We start from the raw sequence: 22,194 nt of genomic DNA on the forward strand, positions 1-22,194 counted from the left end.
TTTATGAATCTTAGGAAGCACGTAAAATGTAGGAGTGTGGGGAGTGGTAGGAGCAAGGAGAGAGATGGACTCCGGAGAAAGGTTTTGCGATAGGCCTAAGGATTCGAGGAGAGACTGAAGATCCTGCTGCATTTGTGGAATGGGGTCACTGTGGCAGAGTTTGTAGGTGGATGAATCTGACAGCTGGCAGTTCTCCTGATAGGCAATCCTGTAGTTCAAAACAACAGCAGTGGAGCCTTTGTCAGCAGGTAAGATTATAAGGTCAGGATAAGTTTTTACGTGGTGGGTTGCAGTTCTTTCTGCAGATGTATGGTTGGCTTGCATGTTGAGGGATTTGGAGAATGATGGTAATGCAAGATTTGAGGTCAACAAATTCTGGAAATTTAACAGGGAGTGATCTGGAGGCAGTGGAGAAGGATCACATTTGGATGGAGGAGTGAAATGAGTCAGGCAGGATTCAACATTGGTCTTTGGTCGAGTCTGACTGGTAGAGTTGGTGACGACAAAGTGCTTCCACTGTAGGGACCAGGAGACGGAGAGGTCTTTAACAAGTTCTGCAAGATTTAATTTGGTAGTGGAGCAAAAGGTGAGGCCTTCGGAAAGAACTATTTCTGTGGGGCTGAGGCTTTTTGAGTAAAGGTTCATGACTGTTTTTCAGGTCTGTATATGTTCTGGATTCAATAGTGTGGTGGGAGTGAGTTTTTGAGAATGGGGTAAATGTAGTGGCTTTGCAAGGCAGAGTTTTTCAGGTGTGATGGGATGTGGGGGAGGTTTGGAGGTTGTAGTAGAGGTGGAGGTGGTGAATAGTGGTAGTCCAAGTAGGTAGTAGGAAGGGAACAGGGTGGAGAGTTTTTTGAGGTGGCATTATGCATGGTGCTCTAGTTCCTGGAGGGCAAGAGTTTCTATGTGCAATAAGGGAGCCAGGAATTTGAGATTGCATAGCAGGAGAATTTTACAGATGGAGAAAGGTATTGCAACGAGGTTTGGGCCTGACTGTCATGATTTTGCAGGACTTTGTTGATGAGGATTAAGGACTGCCAGAATCTGAACAGATGGAGGTCATTGTGAAAGGAGAGGTTGCAGCTGAAGATGGATAATTTGATGGCAAGGCCATTTGGGGTCTATAAACCCAACCAAACAGGACTCCCCATTGTGGATAGTTACTGTGCCCCCACAGAGAGAAACTCTGCTCTCGCAGACCAACAACTTCAGCCCATTACCCACAACCTACACTCCTGTATTACAGATACCAACCATTTTCTCCACCAGCTCTCCACAGTTCCTGCTCCTTTACCACCTGGTGCCCTGCTCATCACTACTGATGCCACTTCAGTTTACACTAACATCCCTAATGCCCATGGCCTTACTGCTATTGAACATTACCTTCCCCAATTATGGATTCCAAGCCTATAACCTCATTCCTAGTCACCATGACTGACTGTATCCTCACCCTCAATTATTTACACTTTGAAGGTATCACCTACAAAAAAATCCAAGATATGGCTATGAGCAGTCTAGAGAAATCCTTTCTTACCACCCAGAATCCCAAACCCATCATCTGGTTTGGATTCAGTGATGATGTCTTCCTGATCTGGTTAGAGTGTGAGGACACCCTATCCACATTTCTCCATCACTTGACCTGGTCCTCCCTTAGCCAATAAACCACCTATCTTGATGTTGACCGGTTTCTCAAGGATGACTACATCAGTACCTCTGTCCATATCAAGCCTACCAATCACCAACAATACCTCCACTTCAACAGCTGCCACCCATTCCATACCAAGGAAGTCCCTACCATACAGCCTAGCCACCTGCGGCCTTCACATATTTAGTGAGAAGCAGTCCCTCTCAAAATACACCAAGGTTCTCACTGAGACATTCACAGACTATAATTACCCTACCAACTTTGTACAAAAACAGATCTCCCGTGTGTTCCCTCTCCAGTCACCCACCATCTCCTAAAGTCCCACCAACTGGCCACAGAGGAGCATTCCCCTCATGACTCAGAACCACCCGGGACTGGAGCTACTGAATCACATTCTCCGCAAGTGTTTTGATGTCTCATCATGCCTTGAAATGAGGAATGTCCTACACAATATACTTCCCCCCCCCTCCCCCCCAGTGGTTTTCCACCACCTACCAAACGTACACAATATCGTTGTCCATTGCTACACAACTCCTGCTCCCAACCCTTGCACAATGGCAAACGTCCCTGTAATAGACCGAGATGCAAGATCTGCCCCATACATCCTCCCACCTACACCACCTCCTCCAGTCCAGTCACAAGCATTGCCAACCCCATCAAAGTCAGGGTACCTATGAAACCGGACATGTGATCTAAAAGCTAAGCTGCAGCCACTGTGCTGCTTTCTCTGCAGGCATGACAACCAACAAGCTGTCTGTCTACATGAATGGCCACCGACAAACTGGCCAAGAAACATCTGGACCACCCAGTTGCTAAGCAAGCTGTCCAACACAACACTCTTCATTTCAATGACTGCTTCACAGCCCATGCCATCTTCTCTCCTTTTCTACTGCCCCCTGCCTTCTCCTCCATTTAATCTCCTGATTGCCCTACCCCCTCCCAATCTCGTCCCTGCATGCTCCCACAAACAGCACTTTACAATCCTCCACTCCTACCCTGCTATCCCTCCCCCTCCCCACCCCAGCCTCCTCCTTATCTACCCCATCACCCGTTTGCTTCTCCTACTATGGGCTGCTGCTCACAGTCTGGCCTCGGCAGCCAGAGTCTGTGGTCATGTTTGTGTATGTGTGTGTGTTTTGTCTATTCTAATGAAGACATGTTTGGCCAAAAACTTTGTCTGACAGTCTTTTTGTTGTGGCTATCTGCGACTCAACATCTCCACTACATGGTGTGTAGCAACTATCCTTTTCATAAATTTTGTCATTATTCCATCCTGGACTTCCCACTGTCAGAATAAGGCCTTTTGGCTGAAAGCTTTCTTGTTTAGCAGTCTTTCTGATGTTCCTGTCAGTGACTCCATATTTCCACTATATGGTGAGAAGCAATTTCTCCTTTTCATATTATCTCTTTTTGAGTGTTTTCTAGTGTCAGGAATTACAGAATTGCTGTTGTTCTCATTGTTTGATTATCGTAGTAATCCTGCCTAAGGTTAGTAAACACATGTGTACAAGAATATATACTCAGCTTCAAACAGTCCACAACCTAAGAAGACTTGGAAGTAAGCCATCCAATCATGGATGATGTTTATGGTTTTTCCCACTGTAAAATTGTGCATCACTTTATTTACTACAATCAAAAGGGACACAAATGGCAGCTATTCCAAAGGTACAAGTCATTTAACACACACACACACACACACACACACACACACACAGAGCGAAGTTCACACTTCAAGTCATTTATAAGTTTTACCTGAGAAGATGAGACAATGTGACGCTTATCTGGTGACCAGTCTGAACACAGGACCTTTGCTTGATGCCCTTTGAGCAAACGTCGAGGTTTGATATTGAGATAATTTATCACCTCCAGTCTTTCAGCGACAGTTGACACTAAATGGAATGTGAGTAAAAGTTATTAATGCCATGAAAGACACAAAAAATGTTGCAGTGAAATTTACTATCAATGCTAGAAAAATATTGTTACATCATGCATAAAAAGAACATGGTACATGAAGTAAATAAGTATCTGTAGGACAAATCATTAAAAGATTTCTGGGAGACCAGTTTTTCTGACACAGTACAAAATGTTCTAGGAATGCTTGAATCCTGATTCCATGAAAATGTACTAAAAGTGAATGTCACAAAGGCACAGATAATGGAGTTTGTCTCTAAATGATCAGAAATGTGTCGTGTAAAAATAGCTCACAATAATCAATTGAAGACAAAAAAAAGCCACGTGGACTTCTTGGGCCTAAACCTTGACAAAATTTTAAACTGGAAGACAAATAGACTTCTTGACAAATAAATTAAAAACACTACCTCTTGCAATAAAATTTAACAGAACAGATAAAAAATCTACTCACCAACTGGCAGCAGGAGAACACACACAAATAAAGGTTAAGAAAATTTTCTACCTTTTGGAGCCAGTGACTCTTTCTAGCAGAAGGGATGATGGGGAAGGAAGAGGGATGAAGAAAAAAGACTGACACGGTTTAGGAAATTGGAAGAATTTGGAAAAGTTGCTCAGAACACTGGAACAAGAGAGACTTACCAGACGGTATGAGAAGGAAAGACAGATTTTTGGGGACTTCGCCAGTAATATGCAAGCCATAGACTGACAAAATGTTGTGCAAGAGGTAATAAGAGACAAATGCTAAGCGCATTGTAGTGGTGGGGGAGGGGTGCAGGGGAGGAAAAATTCAAATGTCAGAAAATAAAAGATACAGAAAGCTAAAAGGGAGTGAAGAAAGGAAAATTATCGAGAACAAATGCTGAGACTGAAGAAATTAATGTAAATTAAGGCCAGGTGAGTGGCGACAAGCAAGGACATGTAATGCCAGTTCACACACAGAGTTCTGAAAAGCTAGCATCTGAGGAATGAATCCAGATGGCTCATGTAGTGAAACGGGTACTGAGGTCACAACTGTCATGTTGTAGAGCATGATCTACAAGAGGATACTGTATGTTGCCAATGTAAACTCTCCATCCATGTTCACTAATTCAACTCTCTGTCTACGTCCATTCATTCTGACTGGTAACTTGTTGGCAGTCACACCAATGTAAAAGGCTGAACAGTGTTTACATAACAGCTGGTACATGACACATGTCATTCCACAAGTGGTTCTCTCTTTGATAGTGTGTGTTTTGCAAGTTACAGGGCTGGTATAGGTGGTGCTAGGAGGGTGTGTAAGGCAAGTTTTACAGAGGGGAGAGACACAAGGATAGAAGCCATAGGATAGGGAAATGGGTGCAAGAAGGAGCATTGTGTATGACCAGGATAGTGTGGAGATTGGGAGAGGCCAGAGGTGTGTGTGTGTGTGTGTGTGTGTGTGTGTGTGTGTGTGTGTGTGTGGAGGGGGGGGGGGGGGGACGTTGAAGAATAGCTATGCTAGCTGTTGTAGGCAAAATGGACCTCATTCCAGGGCACGCTTTTAGGAAGTCATAGCCCTGTTGAAGTAGCTGATCAATACATTCAAGACAAGAATAAAAATGAATGACGAGGAGGGACCAGCAGTACCAGGATCAGATGTGATGACTGTGGAAATCTGCTTTGGAATTAGATTCTTGGGGTAATTACATCTAGTGAAGGTTGAGAATGGTGGTGTGTTGCTGCATCTGATCAAGTATGTTTGCCTCAAAATGTCAAGTCTGTGTGAGAGGAAACATTTGATATGTAAAGGATGACAACTGTCAAAATGTAAGTACAGTTATTTGTTAGTAGGCTTAATATAACCAGAAGTGTATAGCCGGCCATCAGTGAGAATTGGGTCAACATCAAGGAAAGTGGCACGGAATCTGGAATATGGCCAAGTGAAATTTTATTGGAAGAATGTATTTACAGGTTCCAAAAATTTTAACAGCTCAGCCTTGCATTGAATCCATGTGGCAAAGATGATGTCAATGTATTTAAACCAAACCAGGGGCTGAAGGCTTATGCATCCTTGGAAAGCTACCCCCAATTGGCCCATGAAAAGGTTGGGATGGGGAGGAGCCATCCTAGCTCCCATTTTTTAAGGGAAAACAAAATTCTGCATGAAATAAATATGCTGAATAGTGACAAAGAATTAATCATATACACACGATAGGTGTAAGAGACAATATCTCAGATAATTTTTATTTCTAAAACAAAAGACAAAAACTTTGAATTATTATTATTATTATTATTATTATTATTCTGTCTGTCAGTGTTTGGAGAGGAACTTCTTAATATAATCTACCAGACACTTTACAATTATTTAGGTGATAATGTAAGTCATCAAAAGTATCGGTGTTTTATTTAAAATGACACTGAACCCATTTGCTTCTATCATAAACAATTTGTATTTGTATAGTAATATTTCGCAGCAGTCAGCACGAAGAAAACTGATGAAGCACAATGGTCATTATGTATCATTTTATAAGTAGTATTGTATCATTTATGCGGCCTTTCAGACCAGCAATCTGTTTCTTTTAAATATCAAAGTCTGTTGTTTCTTTTTCCGGTAACCGTACAACTTCTATTTGAGAGATTTCAACTCAAACCTGTAACAAGAATATTTATGTCATTTTATGAATAAGCCAAAGTTTACCATGCTTCTAATCTGTTTGTATTTGGCTCAACAAAGGTAAAATACCTGGTGAGTAGCCTATACGATGTAGATGAAGGATGTTGCCACTCAATGAGATGGCGTCAATGGTGATAAGGATGGTGTGTAGCGGGAGCAGGATGGGCACAGATTTCTGACAACCTAGGAATTGGTGGGTCCTTTAATATAGGAGAGAAATCTTTGTACTATAGGTTGTAGGTGTTGTTGACCTCGATAGCAGATGCTGTACATAGACACATTAGAAGCTGGCGAAGACTCTTGTTTATATACTCCTGTCGGTCAAATACCACAGTGGTAGATCCCTTACATGCTGGAAGGATAATGATGAAGTCATCGTCTTTTGCGGGACAAGAGGCCTGGAGCTCTGCAGAGGACAAGTTTGGGTCACGTTGAAGGGACCTGACGAATGGTTGTGAAGCAATGCTGGACATTAGAAATTCTTGGAAGGCTTGTAAGGGGTGATTTTGTGATAGTGGTAATGGATCAAGTTGGGATCATGTTCAGTACTGTTCAATGTAGGGTTCAATGTCAGGTTTGTTGTTGGAAAGGTTTTGGGATTGGGTTGCAAAGTGATATTTCCAGTTGACATTATGTGTGAAGGAAAGTCATCCCTTCACCACAGCAGCATGATCAAATGGAGGTCTAGGGCTGAAAGTGAGGCTCTTCCATAATACAGATAATTCAGGAGGGGGGAGTATCTCAGATGAGAGGTTGACAACACTGTAATGATGTGGCTGGTTCTTGTGATCATAAGTCACCATTGCTCTGAGAGGCAGTGGTTAAGGCTGATGGATGTTAAAGAAGATTGGCCAAGTCTGGTGGCTGATGGTGTGGCTGTTTAGGGAAATTGAGAGGGACAGGAAGGGAAACACCACTGTTAAGGTATTTTGGAGAATGTAGGATAGCTTTTTGAGGTGACGTTTGGTCTGTTGTTGCAGTCTGAAGTTAGCTTGGCAAATATTACCATCCTAGAAAACACGGGAGGGGGGGGGGGGGCAGATAATTGCAGAATTTTGTAGGAGATTGTTGGATTGGATGAGGCATATAGGTCACAAATTAGTCGTGTAAGAGCAAGAGGATGTTGTATTTGAAACAATAAAATGGACTGTTGTAGATTATGATTATGTCCAGAAATGGGGATTTTTCAATGTTAGGCATTTGAGTGTAACTCTCAGGAGCAAGCAGGTTTCAAGAAATAGAATGTGGGTCCTTAGTTTTGATATTGCAAAAGCACATTTTCTAGAGGACTGAAAATAAAATATGATGGGATTCATCATGCAAAGAGAGAAGGGTTTGGAGTATTGGAGATAGTGGGATTAGCAAAAACGAAGCAGAAGTGGAAAAAATGAGAAAAAAGGAAGACAAGTAAGAAACAAAATTGGAAAAATGTAGAAAAATTCATATGAAAGTAGTAGAAAAGACAAGGGTAAGCTACAGACTTCAGTTCACATTAAACCTACTAAAGAAAGTACTGTTCTTACATTTTTACAGTTGCCATCCTTTCCATATCAAACATTCCCTCAAATACAGACTAGTCACTCGAGGCAAACATATTTGCTCAGATGCAGACACTTTACAGCAGCACACCACAATTCTCACCACAGCCTTCACAGGATGTAATTACCCCAACAACCTAGTTCTGAAGCAATTTCCAGAGCCATTGCATTCAATTCTGGTACTTCTAATCACTCCAAAAAACTGCTTAGGAGCATATCTCTCATCATTCAGTATTATCCTGGTCTTCGATGTATTAATCAGCTGCTTCAAAAAGGCTACGACTTGCTAAAATTACACCCTGAAATGAGGTCCATTCAACCAGACATTTTTCCCACCGCATCTAGAATATCTTTTTATCACCCTCCCCCTTCCCCCAATCTCCGCAATATCCTGGCCATAACCTATGCTCCTCCTTGCACCTACTTCTCTACCCTTTGGCTCCTACCCCTGTAACCACCTTGATTGTAAGACTTTCCCTATGCATCCTCCTACCACCACCTCTTTAACACGTTCGCTGCAGTCACCAAGCGGGCCGCAAATGCTCTAGGCAGACAGTTTCAAGCACACATGTTCTGAGAGCTGAAATCATAATACTGCAAAACCTTAAGTTCATGTTGTGCATGTATGTAATATTGACAGCGAATATAAAGTTTGAGCAAGACATGGTGCTAGATACAGAAACACAAGTACGTTTCAGCTGCATGCCAATCATGTGATAAAAGCCACATGCCGTCTGACGCTTATAAGTGTCATATGCATTTACTGCAAACAATTCTAACAATGCCTCTGATTTATTGCAAACTGGAAAGAAAATGCAATTCAAACAAGCAATAAATCTGCTCCATTGAGAAAGAATTAGCGTCTGAAAACACCAAAAGATTTATCAAATGGAGAAAAAGAAACAGGACTCATCTGCAATGTGGTGCTATGGAAACCCAATCCAATATATTTAAAAAAAAATTGGAAGGTGTAGAGGTGATGGTTTTATAGTAAACCTAGCAAACCACAAATAAGTCCACATACTGCACAGAAACCTCATGTTCTGAGCAATCAATGTAACAACATTTTACTTGGCGATCAAATAAACCAAATACAAACACTTTACAACTCAAACATGAATAGATCTTTCTCAGAAGATATGACATCCCATTACATTAAGGATGTGTAATTGTGCAGCAGTTCAAACAGAATCCAAGTTTGTTTGGACACGTTATGCACACGTATAGTGTCTCTGTACACTTGCCCTGTTCCACACACATTGTACATCGCTTCCTCATAACTTGCTTCTTCCCTTCTGTTGTGTCCTGCTTTTGCACGCGTGTGTCTTTACAACATTTGTTACACACACCTTTTGTAACATCCATTGGTGGAAGTACACACTTTATTACTTTTATTCTATAATCATACAACGTCATTTTATGCCCTGAGTATTTATTATACAGATAATGTGAATTGAACATTAGCATGTCACCTACATGGAAGAATAGTTTCTTTGGCCAGCGGATAGTCTTTCTTTCACATAAATAATACGACAAAATCTGGTCCTGCCTATCAGTTCCAGACATACAACTATTATATTTGATAATTGGCAGCAGTTTTGAGACTATTTACTGGCATGCATTTGGCACATGTCCCACTGTATTAGGATATTCTGTGGAAATATAGGAGACCTCTCATCTATCCTTCCATTTGCCGATCATTATGCCATCCAAATATTGTGCAATAGTGTCTCCTTTCCCCAGTTTTTCGCATACAACGTCTTTATGGATATTTTTCCTAACCCTTAGTGTCCTGGTGCAATGTGTTTTTGCATTCAACAGGTTTTAGCTAAAGCAAAGCTGCTGTAAAAATTGTACATGTGAATGTGATGGTCAACATGCTGCTTCTCTTCCAACAAATGTAATACTATCTTTTCAGCATGCCCTTTTCCCCCCTTTTCACCACGCATCCCCATGTATACAGCACATTTATTTACAAAACCGTCTGGATTATTTAGCATGTACAATTTGTCGCCATATTTATTCCTTTTGTTCTTTATATATCACCTAAATGACAGTCATCTCCTCAAAGGATCATTGATTCATCTAAAGATAGATCCCTACCTGGATAATACACCTGACACATTCTGTTGTTAAAATAATTCAATATAGGGTGTACTTTATATAGTCAATCATCTGGTTTCAGTTCTCCTGACTCTGGATTTTTTGCAAAATGCAGTGAGCGTAAGATGAGCAAATATCTGTCTCTCCCCATACTCATCGCTATTCCTCTATTTTCGAATGGCGGGTCTTTCTTCCAGTAGTCTTGTAATCGGGCATATTTGACATTACCCATATGTAATGAAATACCCAGGAAGACTAGTATTTCTCCTATACTTACAGGTTTCCAATTACAAATCCTAGAGCCCTCTTTCGTATTTTCGCAAACATATTGCGTGCGTTAAAATTCATTTCATCAACTATGAGTCATCTGTAACCAGTAGCCTAAAGAAACCCATTGGCATGTTGCCAGCAGGATTTATCTGCAAATATTCTGCTTTTGTAAATGGATGATACTGCATCCCATGTGGTTCTTGATGCCAAGTAGCACCTGGTTTGCTTGCTTCTGCGAGCACGGGTTCTTTATTGTCGGTGATTTCCACATCCTTGTCATCCGTATCATTCACTAAACATATTCGACAGTTCTGCTTCCACACTGTCATCACTATCGTATGTTTCTGTAGTCTCCAAATTACAGCCACCCTCCTCTGGTTCGTCTCCTCTGAACTCAACACCACTATCTTCTCACACACTCAGTAACTCATGGTCAGTATATTATTCACTCTTCCTACTCTTTTTTGGGTTAGAAGGCCCCGATATCAGTTGATTCGCCACCATTGCAAACAGTGCACAACACAGACAACTAAAGACAAAAGCACACAACTACAGACTGGAAAATTTTATGTGATATTTCGTAGGTTGCTTATACTAACACGAGTGCACAGCCAAACAAACTAAACTGAGTACTCAGCTAGCGAACGCACCACTTAAAAGCGTCAGCTGCACTGGTGTGTTGATCGCGGAAACGCTTCTAAGTGTCAGCTGCAGCGAACATGTTAACTGGAATAACACGCACTGCCAAAGGGAGAACCACCTATGAAATGACCCATGTTGTGTACCAGCTGTTACATAAGCACTGTTTGACCTTCTACATTTGTATGACCACCAGCATGTTATCAGTGCAAGACATTTTGTCAGTAAGCTCTCAGGTTTTCAAGTCTCATCTGTTGCAGTCCCCAACACTCAATCTTTCCTTCTCATCTCATTAAGTAAGTCTCCCTTGACCTGGGGTTCTGGGTGACTTTTCCAAGCTCCTATAACAATACGGTATGATCATCTACAAATAGCTGGATGCAACATAATGTCAATCTTAGGGGAGTGTACAGGAATTATATTTTCCAAATACATTAATTTAAAGACATTCATATGATGGAATTGATGTACTGTGTACTTCACACAACTTGAGTCACTGGTCTCGACCTCACGTTACAGATATATTTAGAGAGAACTAGTGCATTATGTAACTGTAGGTTCCTCAATTTAAATACTGTAGTATAACTTGGTGTGTATTTGTGTAAATCCTTTGTTAAGAGAAGCGATTCAAAATACTGCATGTTAGAATGTGAAGTGAATGACCTTGTCAATTGTTTAAAGGAATGTTTTCAAGTTTTTACTGAGTGCAAGACTGCGCTAGATGCTCTATGGCTGTAGCGCTTCATCTTGGAGAGCAAATCTAATGACAGCACATGCAACAAATGTAATCTTTACCTTCATTTGGACACTCAACTAGTACAGACACATATAGTGATTGCTGTCATTACAGCTCACATTAATTTAAAGACATTCATATGATGGAATTGATGTCCAATAAATATTATTTCCATTTCTTCTGAGTTACTATTCTCTTGTTTTCACAGCATAAATTAGCTGTAGGCTTAATGAATAATATGCCCATTTTAATGATGTCTTTTGTAATATTTTCATCTAAATGTACTACTACTTTTCTAACAGATATATATAATCAGTGGATTCATATCTCTGCACTGATTTGTTAAAATAGTAATGATTTTCTGATCTTGAGTAAGACACACTATTTACATAAATAATGTACCATGAAGGAATCATCCAAACGGGATGGAAATTGAAAGATGTAATGTGCATGTACAGACAAACAAACTGTAACAATTTCAGAAAAAAATGGAAGATTTATTAACAAGAAAAAGCTTCACAAATTGAGCAAGTCAATACCACATTGGCCCATTTCTGGCCCTGATGCAAGAAGTTATTTGGTTTGGCACTGATCAACAGAGTTGTTGGATGTCCTTCTGAGGAGTACTGTGCCAAATTCTGTCTAAATGGCGTATTAGATTGTCATAATCCAGAGCTGGTTGAAGGGCCTTGCCCATAATTCTCCAAATGTTGTCAATTGAGATCTGGCAATCCCGCTAGCCAAGACAAGGTTTGACAAGCATGAAGACAAGCAGTAGAAACTCTCACAGGGTGTGGGCAGACATTAGCTTGCTCAAGTGTAAGCCCGGAACGGCTTGCCATGAAGGACAAAAAAATAGAGCACAGACTATCGTGAATGTACTGCTGTGCTGCAAGGGTGCCTTGGATGACAACCGAAGAGGTCTTGCTATTAAAAGGAATGGCATCCCAGATCATTACTCTCGGTTGTCAAATTCTAATCATTTGTTTGTCTGTACCTCCATCAATTTCCCTAGGTAATTCCTCCTTGGCGAGGTTTTTTTTCCCGTCCTTGTCTTACAGGGTTTCATGATGATAATAATAAGTCTAAAATAGTACATTTGTATCACTTTAAAATGTTAAGAAGTTTCACGTTAGTAACATCTTTTATACGCATCAATTGTCTTTGAACTGAAATGAATTGTTGAGTCTTGGCAGACTAATCTGTGCACAATATCATATATCATCTTTCAATTTAAATATGCAACCAATGAAAGCATTTAGCATATTCCCTTTTGGAGTGTTTTTGGGGTAATACATTTTAATTCACACATCTAACAGAAGCCATAATCAGTTGGTACAGGCATTGAGTTTTGGCATTATTATCTTCCACTGAAAGTGTACGTTATTTCCTGGAATTATATACTGTGCTTCTGAGCATAGGTCATGATGTAATTGACAATGGTGAACTAAGTAGTCCCTGAACCTACAGTCAGACTCGAAGGTAGTTGTACCATCAATTATTGTGTAATGACTAAAAAACTTCAGCCTATGAAGCTGTAACAGATAATAAATACTGGCAAAGGACTTCAAATGAAGTGTTTTGTGACCATCAGAATGATGTCAAGTTGTTTGAAATGTGCGTTAAACACTATAATGAATACAGATGCACATATGCAAGAAAAGTGAATTATTCATGCCTGAATGAGGATCATCACATAATTTTCAGCTTGTTCAACTACAGCTATTGTTGCCGAGTGTGACTAAGAGATCTGTCATGTCAGTTTACCGAGGACAAGCAAAGACAGGTTATCTGCAGCTCATAATGATGGACGACTGTAAGTGCTGTTTTCAATAGCTCTGACATTGAATTCAGAATTATCCCTCTTTGTAACCATTGCTCCTGAATTTTACCATTCAGACCAAATACGATTCGGACAATTGGATGAGCTAACCCCATTCTTTTGCAGGAAAATCACCAGTAAACAGTACTTAAATATGTATACTCTCTTCCACTTTCACAAATCATTGCTGTAATCCTGTCTGAGGATCAACCCCGTTGCTGTCCCACCCAACCATCCACATCTGATCCCATCTAAAGGAGGGCACCTCTCATCTAAAACTTCACCTTCCAGATCCTCACGAGGTGTCGCACTGCTGGTGCCTTCATTATGTTCCTCAGCAACATAATTTCTTTTCATGAATCAGTGTGAACTATCCGGTTAAACCAAATATTTGTGTATACCATATATGAATTCACACAACCTTTGTGTAATCAGGTGACAGAACTACTTTCATATCTATGTACATTAAACAAATGATGCTCTTATGATGAGGTTACAAGTCAAGGGATACTTTCTAGTATCGTGTTAGGGCACACTTTGCCCAATAACATTGTGCATTGTCATCCATGAAAATTACATTGTTGTTGGGGAACAAATGGTCTCCAAGTAGCCGAACATAACCGTTCGCTGTCAACAACTGGTTCAGTTGGACCAGAGGACCCAGTCCATTCCGTGTAAATACAGCTGCTACCAACTAGCACAGTGCCTTGTTGTCAAATCGGGTCCATGGCTTCGTAGGGTCTGTCACACACTCAAACCCAACTAGCACAGTGCCTTGTTGTCAAATCGGGTCCATGGCTTCGTAGGGTCTGTCACACACTCAAACCCGACCATCAGCTCTCACCAACTGAAACTGGGACTCATCTGACCATGCCACAGTTTTCCAGTCACCTAGGGTCTCATTGACAAGGACTGCTGCCATAGCCCGTTGACGCCAAATTTCACTGCATTGCCCTAACAGATATGTTCATCACACACCCCAACATTTATTGCTGAGGTTATTTCATACAGTGTCTCTTAGCACTGACAACTCTATACAGAAACACCACTGCTCTCGGTCGTTAAGTGAAGGCTGTTGACCACTTATTGTCCATGGTGATTCATATCCGTAGTATCCAATCTTGTTCACAAACAGTAGGTGCTATTACTAGCTACACACTATGCTGCAATTATCACTTAAGCAGCCCACTATCACCCCATGCAGTAATCAAAATAAACACAGAACATACCTTTAAACACAACACAATCTTTTATTGTTGCAAAGGCTGGTAAAACAAATTTTTGCTCCTATGAGGGCTTACACAGTACAACTTCTTATGTATTTGCATAAATTCTTTACTAAGAGAAGTGACTCAGAATTCTCATATGTTAACACACAAGGAGAATTACCTTTTCAATTGTTTAAAGGACTTTTTCAAATGTATCATGAAAGGTTTTTATGTGATAGATGCTAGATGCTTGTGACTGTATGTGCTTATCCTTGGAGAGTGAATCTAGTAACAAGATCATGCAACGATAGTAACTTTTACTTTGTTTTGGACATTCAACTAGTATGGTTCAAATGGCTCTGAGCACTATGACACTTAACTGCTGAGGTCATCAGTCCCCTAGAACTTAGAACTACTTAAACCTAACTAACCTAAGGACATCACACACATCCATGCCTGAGGCAGGATTCGAACCTGCGACCGTAGCGGTCGCACGGTTCCAGACTGTAGTGCCTAGAACCACTCGGCCACTACGGCCGGCTCAACTAGTATGGATATATATAGTGATTAACAACAATTCTGTCAAATACACGTTGTAATGTTGGCCACCATTACGACTCGTATTAATCTAAAATCATTTACATGACTCAATTTGTGTCTGATAAATATTATTTCCATTTCTTCTGAGGGTACTACTTTCAAGAGAATACAATATCTGAATTTCATTTTTATTTATGCAAAAGTGACTGATCTGAGTTTTTACATGTGGAATACTGCCACAGGGTTTTCAGATGTTGATTTCGGGATGTTTCCCTGTGAATCTGCTATTGTGGTCATTTCATCACAAGAATTATTAACCCATTGTTGTCTTTTTGAAATCTGCGTATATGGCAAAAATTAAATTTTCAGGCAATTGGATATCATTTAGCAGAGCTGCAGCTGACCGACGAGACCTTCTGAGATCAGCACTATGATCTCTATTGATCATCTGAAATTTAGTGAACATTTACAGTCCACTCCAAGCCAGGTCTATGCAATCATAATGGCTAACAGGAGTGTTACATGCTACATTTGAGCCACTGAAAGAGTGACCCTGGCAGCCGGCAGCTATGCTGTCAATGCCACTAAACGACCATTTGCTGTTACACCGTGTTGGTCACCCATCTGTGAGTATCCCACCCACAAATTGTAGAGCCATTGCAATGCCACACTACTGCAGCATGAAAAAACACTAATAACCACAGGGATTCAAAACATACACTCTTCATAATTAAAAAAAAAAGTTTTGAAATATAAGTCGAGATAAAGGTTATGAAGTTTCAGTATTTTGTTACATATTATTTTAATGCATAATGCAATTCTTATCTGCATCTTAGGGAAGACTCTGGTTGAAACCTGAAATTGATAGCAATGACATTTTTGGATAAAATTCAAGTGTATACTGAAAGGATAGGCAAATGGGAAATGGAGGTAGTGTATTTTTTGCAGTAGACAAGAAGCTCAAATCGACCGAGATAGAAATTCAAGCTGCATGTGAGATTGTTTGGGCAAGACTCAGTGTCAGGGGTTGATATAAAATGGTAATTGGACCCATCTCATGATGTAACCACAAACTTTAGACAAAATTTCACTTAATTTGTATGTAAGTCCTGGATCGTACTGTAATCATCGATGGAGACTTTTATCATCCAACAATCAACAAGGAAAATTACAGTTTTCTTAGTGGTGGGCATATCAAGACATTCTGTGAGACATTACTAAATGCCTTCTCTGAACACAACCTAAACAGATAGTTCAGAACTCCCACTCATTATGGGAATATATTAGCTCTAATGGCAACAAACAGACCTGACCTCTTTGAGGACACCTACAACGAAACTGGCATCAGTGACCATGACGCCGTTGTTGCAACAACGATTACCGAAGTACGAAGGACAACTAAAACAAGCAGAAATATATATATATGTTCAGTGAACTAGATAAAAAATCAGTAGGGTGATATTTCAATGAAGAACTGGAAACTTTAGGCACAGGGTAGGAGCATGTGGAGGAACTTTGGTTCAAGTTAAAAAAAAAAAAAAAAAAAGGTTGACCATGCACTGGATCGGTGTACCCAGTAGAACAGTTCGTAATGGGAAGGAACCTCCATGGTATACAATCACTGTAAAGAAACAGAAGTTACTGCATTTTAGGTGTAAAACAAAGTATAGGGCTATAGATAGAGAGGTGCTGAAAGAAACGCATTTGGCTGTCAAGAATACAATGCACGATGCTTTCAATGACTACCATAGCAGAATATTATCAAGTGATCTTTCACAGAGCCCAAAGAAATTCTCATCACATGTAAAGGCTGCTAATGGCAACAAAGTTAGTGTTCAGTCCCTAGTGAATGAGACAGGAACTGAAATTGAGGGTAGCAAAGCAAAAGCTGAAATGCTTGACTCAGTTTTCAAATGTTATTTTACAAAGGAAAACCCAGGAGGAATGCCACAATTTAATCCTTGTACCACCAAAAAGATGAATGAAATAAGTATGACTATCAGTGGCTTTGAGAAACAGCTAAAATTGTTAAAATCAAACAAAGGTCCAGGTCCGGATGGAATCCCTGTCATATTCTATACTGAATTTGCGCCTGAGTTAACCCCACGTCTAACTATAATCGATCGTAGATCCCTCAAACAAAAAAACAATGCCCATTTCTTAGAAAAAAAATAAAAATAAAATGTCACACCCATCTACAAGAAAGGTAGTAGAAGTGAACCGCAATACTACCATTCCATATCCTTGACATCGATTTGTTGTAGAAACTTAGAATATATTCTGAGCTCAAATACAATGTGTATCTTGAACAGAATGACCTCCTCAGTGCCAACCAGCATAGATTTCAGAACATCGATCATATGAAACCCATCTTGCACTTTTCTCACATGACATATTGAAAGCTTTGGATCAAGGCATTCAGGTAGATGCTGTATTTCTTGATTTCCAAAAAGCATTTAACTCAATATCACACCTACACTTATTGTCAAAAGTACGATCACGTGGGGTATCAAGTGAAATTTGTGACTGGATTGAGGACTTTTTGGTAGACAAGACACAGCATCTTAGTTGGCATCATCAGATATACAATTAACTTTGAGTGAACCCCAGGGACATGTGTTGGGACCCTTGCTGATCATGTTGTATATTAATGACCTTGCAAACAATAGCAATATCAAGCTTTCTGCTGATGATGCAGTTATCTGTAATGAAGTGCTGTCTGAAAGAAGCTGCGTAAATATTCAGTGAGATCCTGATAAGATTTCAAAATGGTGCAGAGATTGGTAACTTCCTTTAAATGTTCAGAAATGTAAAATTTTGCACTTCACAAAACAAAACAAAAAAGTAGTAACCTGTGACTTTAATATCTGTGAGTCACTGTTGAAATCTGCCAGGTGGTGGACTTCAATTTATTGGCAAAATACTGGGGAAGTCAATCAATCTACAAAAGAGATTGCTTACAAATCACTTGTGCAACCCATTCTAGAATACTGCTCAAGTGTGTGGGACCTGTACTGCGGATATTGAACATATACAGAGAAGGGCAGCACATATGGTCACATGTTTGTTTAATCCATTGGAGAATGTCACAGAGAGACTGAAGGAACTGAACTGGAAGACTCTTGAAGACAGACAAACTATCCCGAGAAAATCTATTAACAAAATCTCAGGAACCGGCTTTAAATGATTAATCTAGGATTATACTATAACTCCCACATATCGCTCACATAGGGACTGTCAGGATAAGATTAGAGTAATTAATGTGTGCATGGAGGCATTCAAACAATCATTCTTCTTGCGCTCCATACATGAATGGAACAGGAAGTAACCCTAATAACTGGTACAATGGGATGTACACTCTGCCTTGCACCTCATGGCAGTTTCCAGAGTGTGTATGTAGATGCAGATGCCACAGTCTTAAAAGATGGCGCATCAATATGCACATCTCCTATATCGCTGTCATTAGTTTCACCACTGCTAATGCTATCATCTGTCAGTCATATCTTGCACCCTTTCTTCCACCAGTGCACATTCTCATTGTCACACCTCTCCCAAGACATGTCACATATGCTTGACAATATTGCTCCACTAGCTTAACTGTCCACTGCTTCACTCGTGTAGCCTATATGTTCCGTGCAGACTTTTTTTCTCTTTAATCAACTTTTTATGTTCACATCTTGTACCACCACCTAAACTTTTCACGCTATTTAAGGACAACAAAGCATGGTCTTTTGCAAATTTACTTCTGATCAAAATGCAATTCTGGTAGCTGGAGTCCAAGTATTTTTTTAAGCATGCCTTTTGCTTTCTTGTGGTGTCATTTCCATACAAACTTTCATCCCCTAACACATGTTTCTCTATATCTAACCGAGAAATGAAATACCAGTTTTCATAGATTTAGCTTTTAAATTTTTTTAACATAACGAAATATTTTCTTAAGACTTTTCATCCCTTTCACCCCCTTCATTGTTGAATTTCCAAAATCAGTGAAATCTGATTCTTTTTTCCTCTCTCTCTTCATTTCTAAACAAGAACCTAAATACCAATTTTCAAAGCTATTATATTTGTTGTATTTTAAAACTCTTATTTGTGCCACCAACATTTAATTTCACGTGGGCCCACATGAGTTCTACTGCATTAAAATGGAAATGATATGGTGGAAGACACAACACTATGACCACTTTACTCTGCAAATTCATCAATCTCCTAAATTAGGTTATGTGGTTTGTTCTTTTTACGATTTCCAGCAGTTCTGCCTTTTTTGTTTCCCTATAAAATGAAGCTAAGTCATTCCTTCTCTACACACTGCACTGTGTCACTCTTCCTGCTGCTGCATGCAGCAGTTTGTTTAACTGAATGTATGTATTATTTTTTAATATTATAGTCAAGCTCTTTTCGAAGTTCAGAAGAAATGAGTGTATGAACCACTCATTAAATACTGTTGCCTTCATTTCCACGTGGTAGTTCCCAGATTTCTGTGATGTAAACAGCAACAAATCTTTTCGTACAAACCCACAGATTGTTGCAGCATGTACAAGAATAACCCGACTGCTTTTTCCATCTGGCACTTTCATTGTTCCTCATGCTGTGTCATCAGTTCACGCAGTCAGTCTAGAATGACCAGTATTCACCCCCATTACATTTGCCACTTCCCTAAGAAAACAAAATGTGTCAGCAGACAATGATATCCTCTTGTTCAAGCAGCACACTTCTACCATAATAAAGTTTTCCATTTAAACCCTGTCTCCTTCAGTGCACATGAAAGACTGGTTTTTCCTTTGAAAAACAACTATTGTGAAGTGAGACAAACAGCTTTTTCCACTAGGTATATTGTTTCCAGGCGAAGTTATAATATACATGCCGCCGAATCATGTCACACAATATGTAATTAATGACCCTTTACACCGCATTGTAAATATGAACTGAATCGGTAACTCATGATCAGCAGCAAAAGATGAATAGATTCACCTTGGTAACACTTCTTGGTGCATGAGGGTCTTGATCGACTTTCATGGTCGTATCGAGTCTGAGTGTGGTAGCCTCCCCATCCCATGGAACACCCATTCATGCTGCATGTATGGAGAGGTACCAATGTTGTGAGCATCTCAAGATTTCACTTGGGACTTAACACCATCATCATGCTGATACATGCCATCACCTAGGGAATGTTTTTGCAATAGCAGTTTACCAATCTGAAATAATGTGACTAGGTGCTGTTTTCAATACCTCATTCTTTGGTTCAAATGGCTCTGAGCACTATGGGACTTAACATCTGTGGTCATCAGTCCCCTAGAACCTAGAACTACTTAAACCTAACTAACCTAAGGACATCACACACATCCATGCCCGAGGCAGGATTTGAACCTGCGACTGTAGCGGTCACGCGGTTCCAGACTGAAGCGCCTAGAACTGCACGTCCACACCAGCCGGCATACCTCATTCTTTCCAAGCAGGAATGTAATGTATGGATAAAAGGTTATGTTGTTTTCAGAGATGGTCTGCAAGTACACAATTCCTGTGTGTACGTCATTAGCATTACAAAAAAATCTGAAAAGATTAACTTTTGCACACCAATGGCTAAGTCTCATCTTCCCTTATCTTAGTCGATTTCACCTGTTTGACAACTTCATTTTAATGAATCTGTTTGTTTGAGGATCATACGTGCAATTCAGTTTTGTCAATTTACATATACAAATTTATAATTACTTTGCACACCACAATAATAAACGTACTACTACCGTAACACTCTTCTGAAACTAATAACTTTCCCAATGGTAAAAGTGTTCTGGTTGTGTGAAGTGTTATACTTTTTGTGAAAAATTACAGTTCACTGTAAGAAAAAGTGTACTACTTCCTTTGCACTTAAAAAGAAGAAGAAGAAGGAGAAGAAGAAGAAGAAGAAGAAGAGGTGCACTCCTTTACCAGTACCAGAATATATTTCGTCTGCGTGTATACAAGATGTTCTTGTTTGGAAAAGAAGTCTCTTAAAATAACTAACTTGTAAATTTTATTTTATACTTTACAGACGGCTGAGAGTAAGTTGCCTTTGAATGTATGTCTTTTTTATGCTTTTTATTTTGAGTAGTACTTTGTTTTACCACCATATTTCGAACATTTATTGGCATTTTCGTATTTCATACTTCATTTGTAATTTATTGACAATGACAGTTCAGCTCACTCATAAGAGAGAGTGCTCTTCTTTGTATGTAACACTCATTTAGAAAAAAGAAGGAAAAAAATATGAGTTGAAGCAGGACGAGAACCAACGTGGTGTATCCATTGCACTACTGTAGGTATTGACAGCTTGGGGCTCGATTTTCTCTTTAGATACACTGAAGACTTCAAATGCATTTTACGGTTTTTACCTTATATTTAATTACAACAAATCAGCCCCATAAAGACGCATTTTCAAGAGATCATAATTATTTGAAGCAGTACATGTTCATAGGGCATAGGCTGCAGTTTAAAACCTATCAAACACGGCTTCTCCCACTTCTTAGAATTCAATACAGCCACAAAAATCAACTGATGCCCACAATTGTCAAAACTGGGCACATGCTTAGTGAGTCACACAGAGTAGTGTGGTGAAACTAGCATCTCCCACTGTAGGTAGGTACCTTTAAATACACTCCTGGAAATGGAAAATAGAACACATTGACACCGGTGTGTCAGACCCACCATACTTGCTCCGGACACTGCGAGAGGGCTGTACAAGCAATGATCACACGCACGGCACAGCGGACACACCAGGAACCGCGGTGTTGGCCGTCGAATGGCGCTAGCTGCGCAGCATTTGTGCACCGCCGCCGTCAGTGTCAGCCAGTTTGCCGTGGCATACGGAGCTCCATCGCAGTCTTTAACACTGGTAGCATGCCGCGACAGCGTGGACGTGAACCGTATGTGCAGTTGACGGACTTTGAGCGAGGGCGTATAGTGGGCATGCGGGAGGCCGGGTGGACGTACCGCCGAATTGCTCAACACGTGGGGCGTGAGGTCTCCACAGTACATCGATGTTGTCGCCAGTGGTCGGCAGAAGGTGCACGTGCCCGTCGACCTGGGACCGGACCGCAGCGACGCACGGATGCACGCCAAGACCGTAGGATCCTACGCAGTGCCGTAGGGGACCGCACCGCCACTTCCCAGCAAATTA

The 22,194-nt window shown here is 40.3% G+C and overlaps 1 protein-coding gene across 3 annotated transcripts in view; it reads right to left on the bottom strand.

Annotated features, from left to right (window-relative positions):
- The window catches only part of LOC126259405 (guanine nucleotide-binding protein subunit beta-5), a 179,679-nt gene that overhangs the window by 89,550 nt on the left and 67,935 nt on the right, over positions 1–22,194 (bottom strand). For all 3 annotated transcript variants that reach the window (XM_049956181.1, XM_049956180.1, XM_049956179.1), the window contains one exon: positions 3,398–3,534. In XM_049956181.1, the coding sequence (XP_049812138.1) occupies positions 3,398–3,534 (137 nt within the window). The remainder of the gene's footprint in view (positions 1–3,397; positions 3,535–22,194) is intronic.

This window comes from Schistocerca nitens, chromosome 5 (assembly GCF_023898315.1).
Source record: "Schistocerca nitens isolate TAMUIC-IGC-003100 chromosome 5, iqSchNite1.1, whole genome shotgun sequence".
Taxonomy (NCBI): domain Eukaryota; kingdom Metazoa; phylum Arthropoda; class Insecta; order Orthoptera; family Acrididae; genus Schistocerca; species Schistocerca nitens.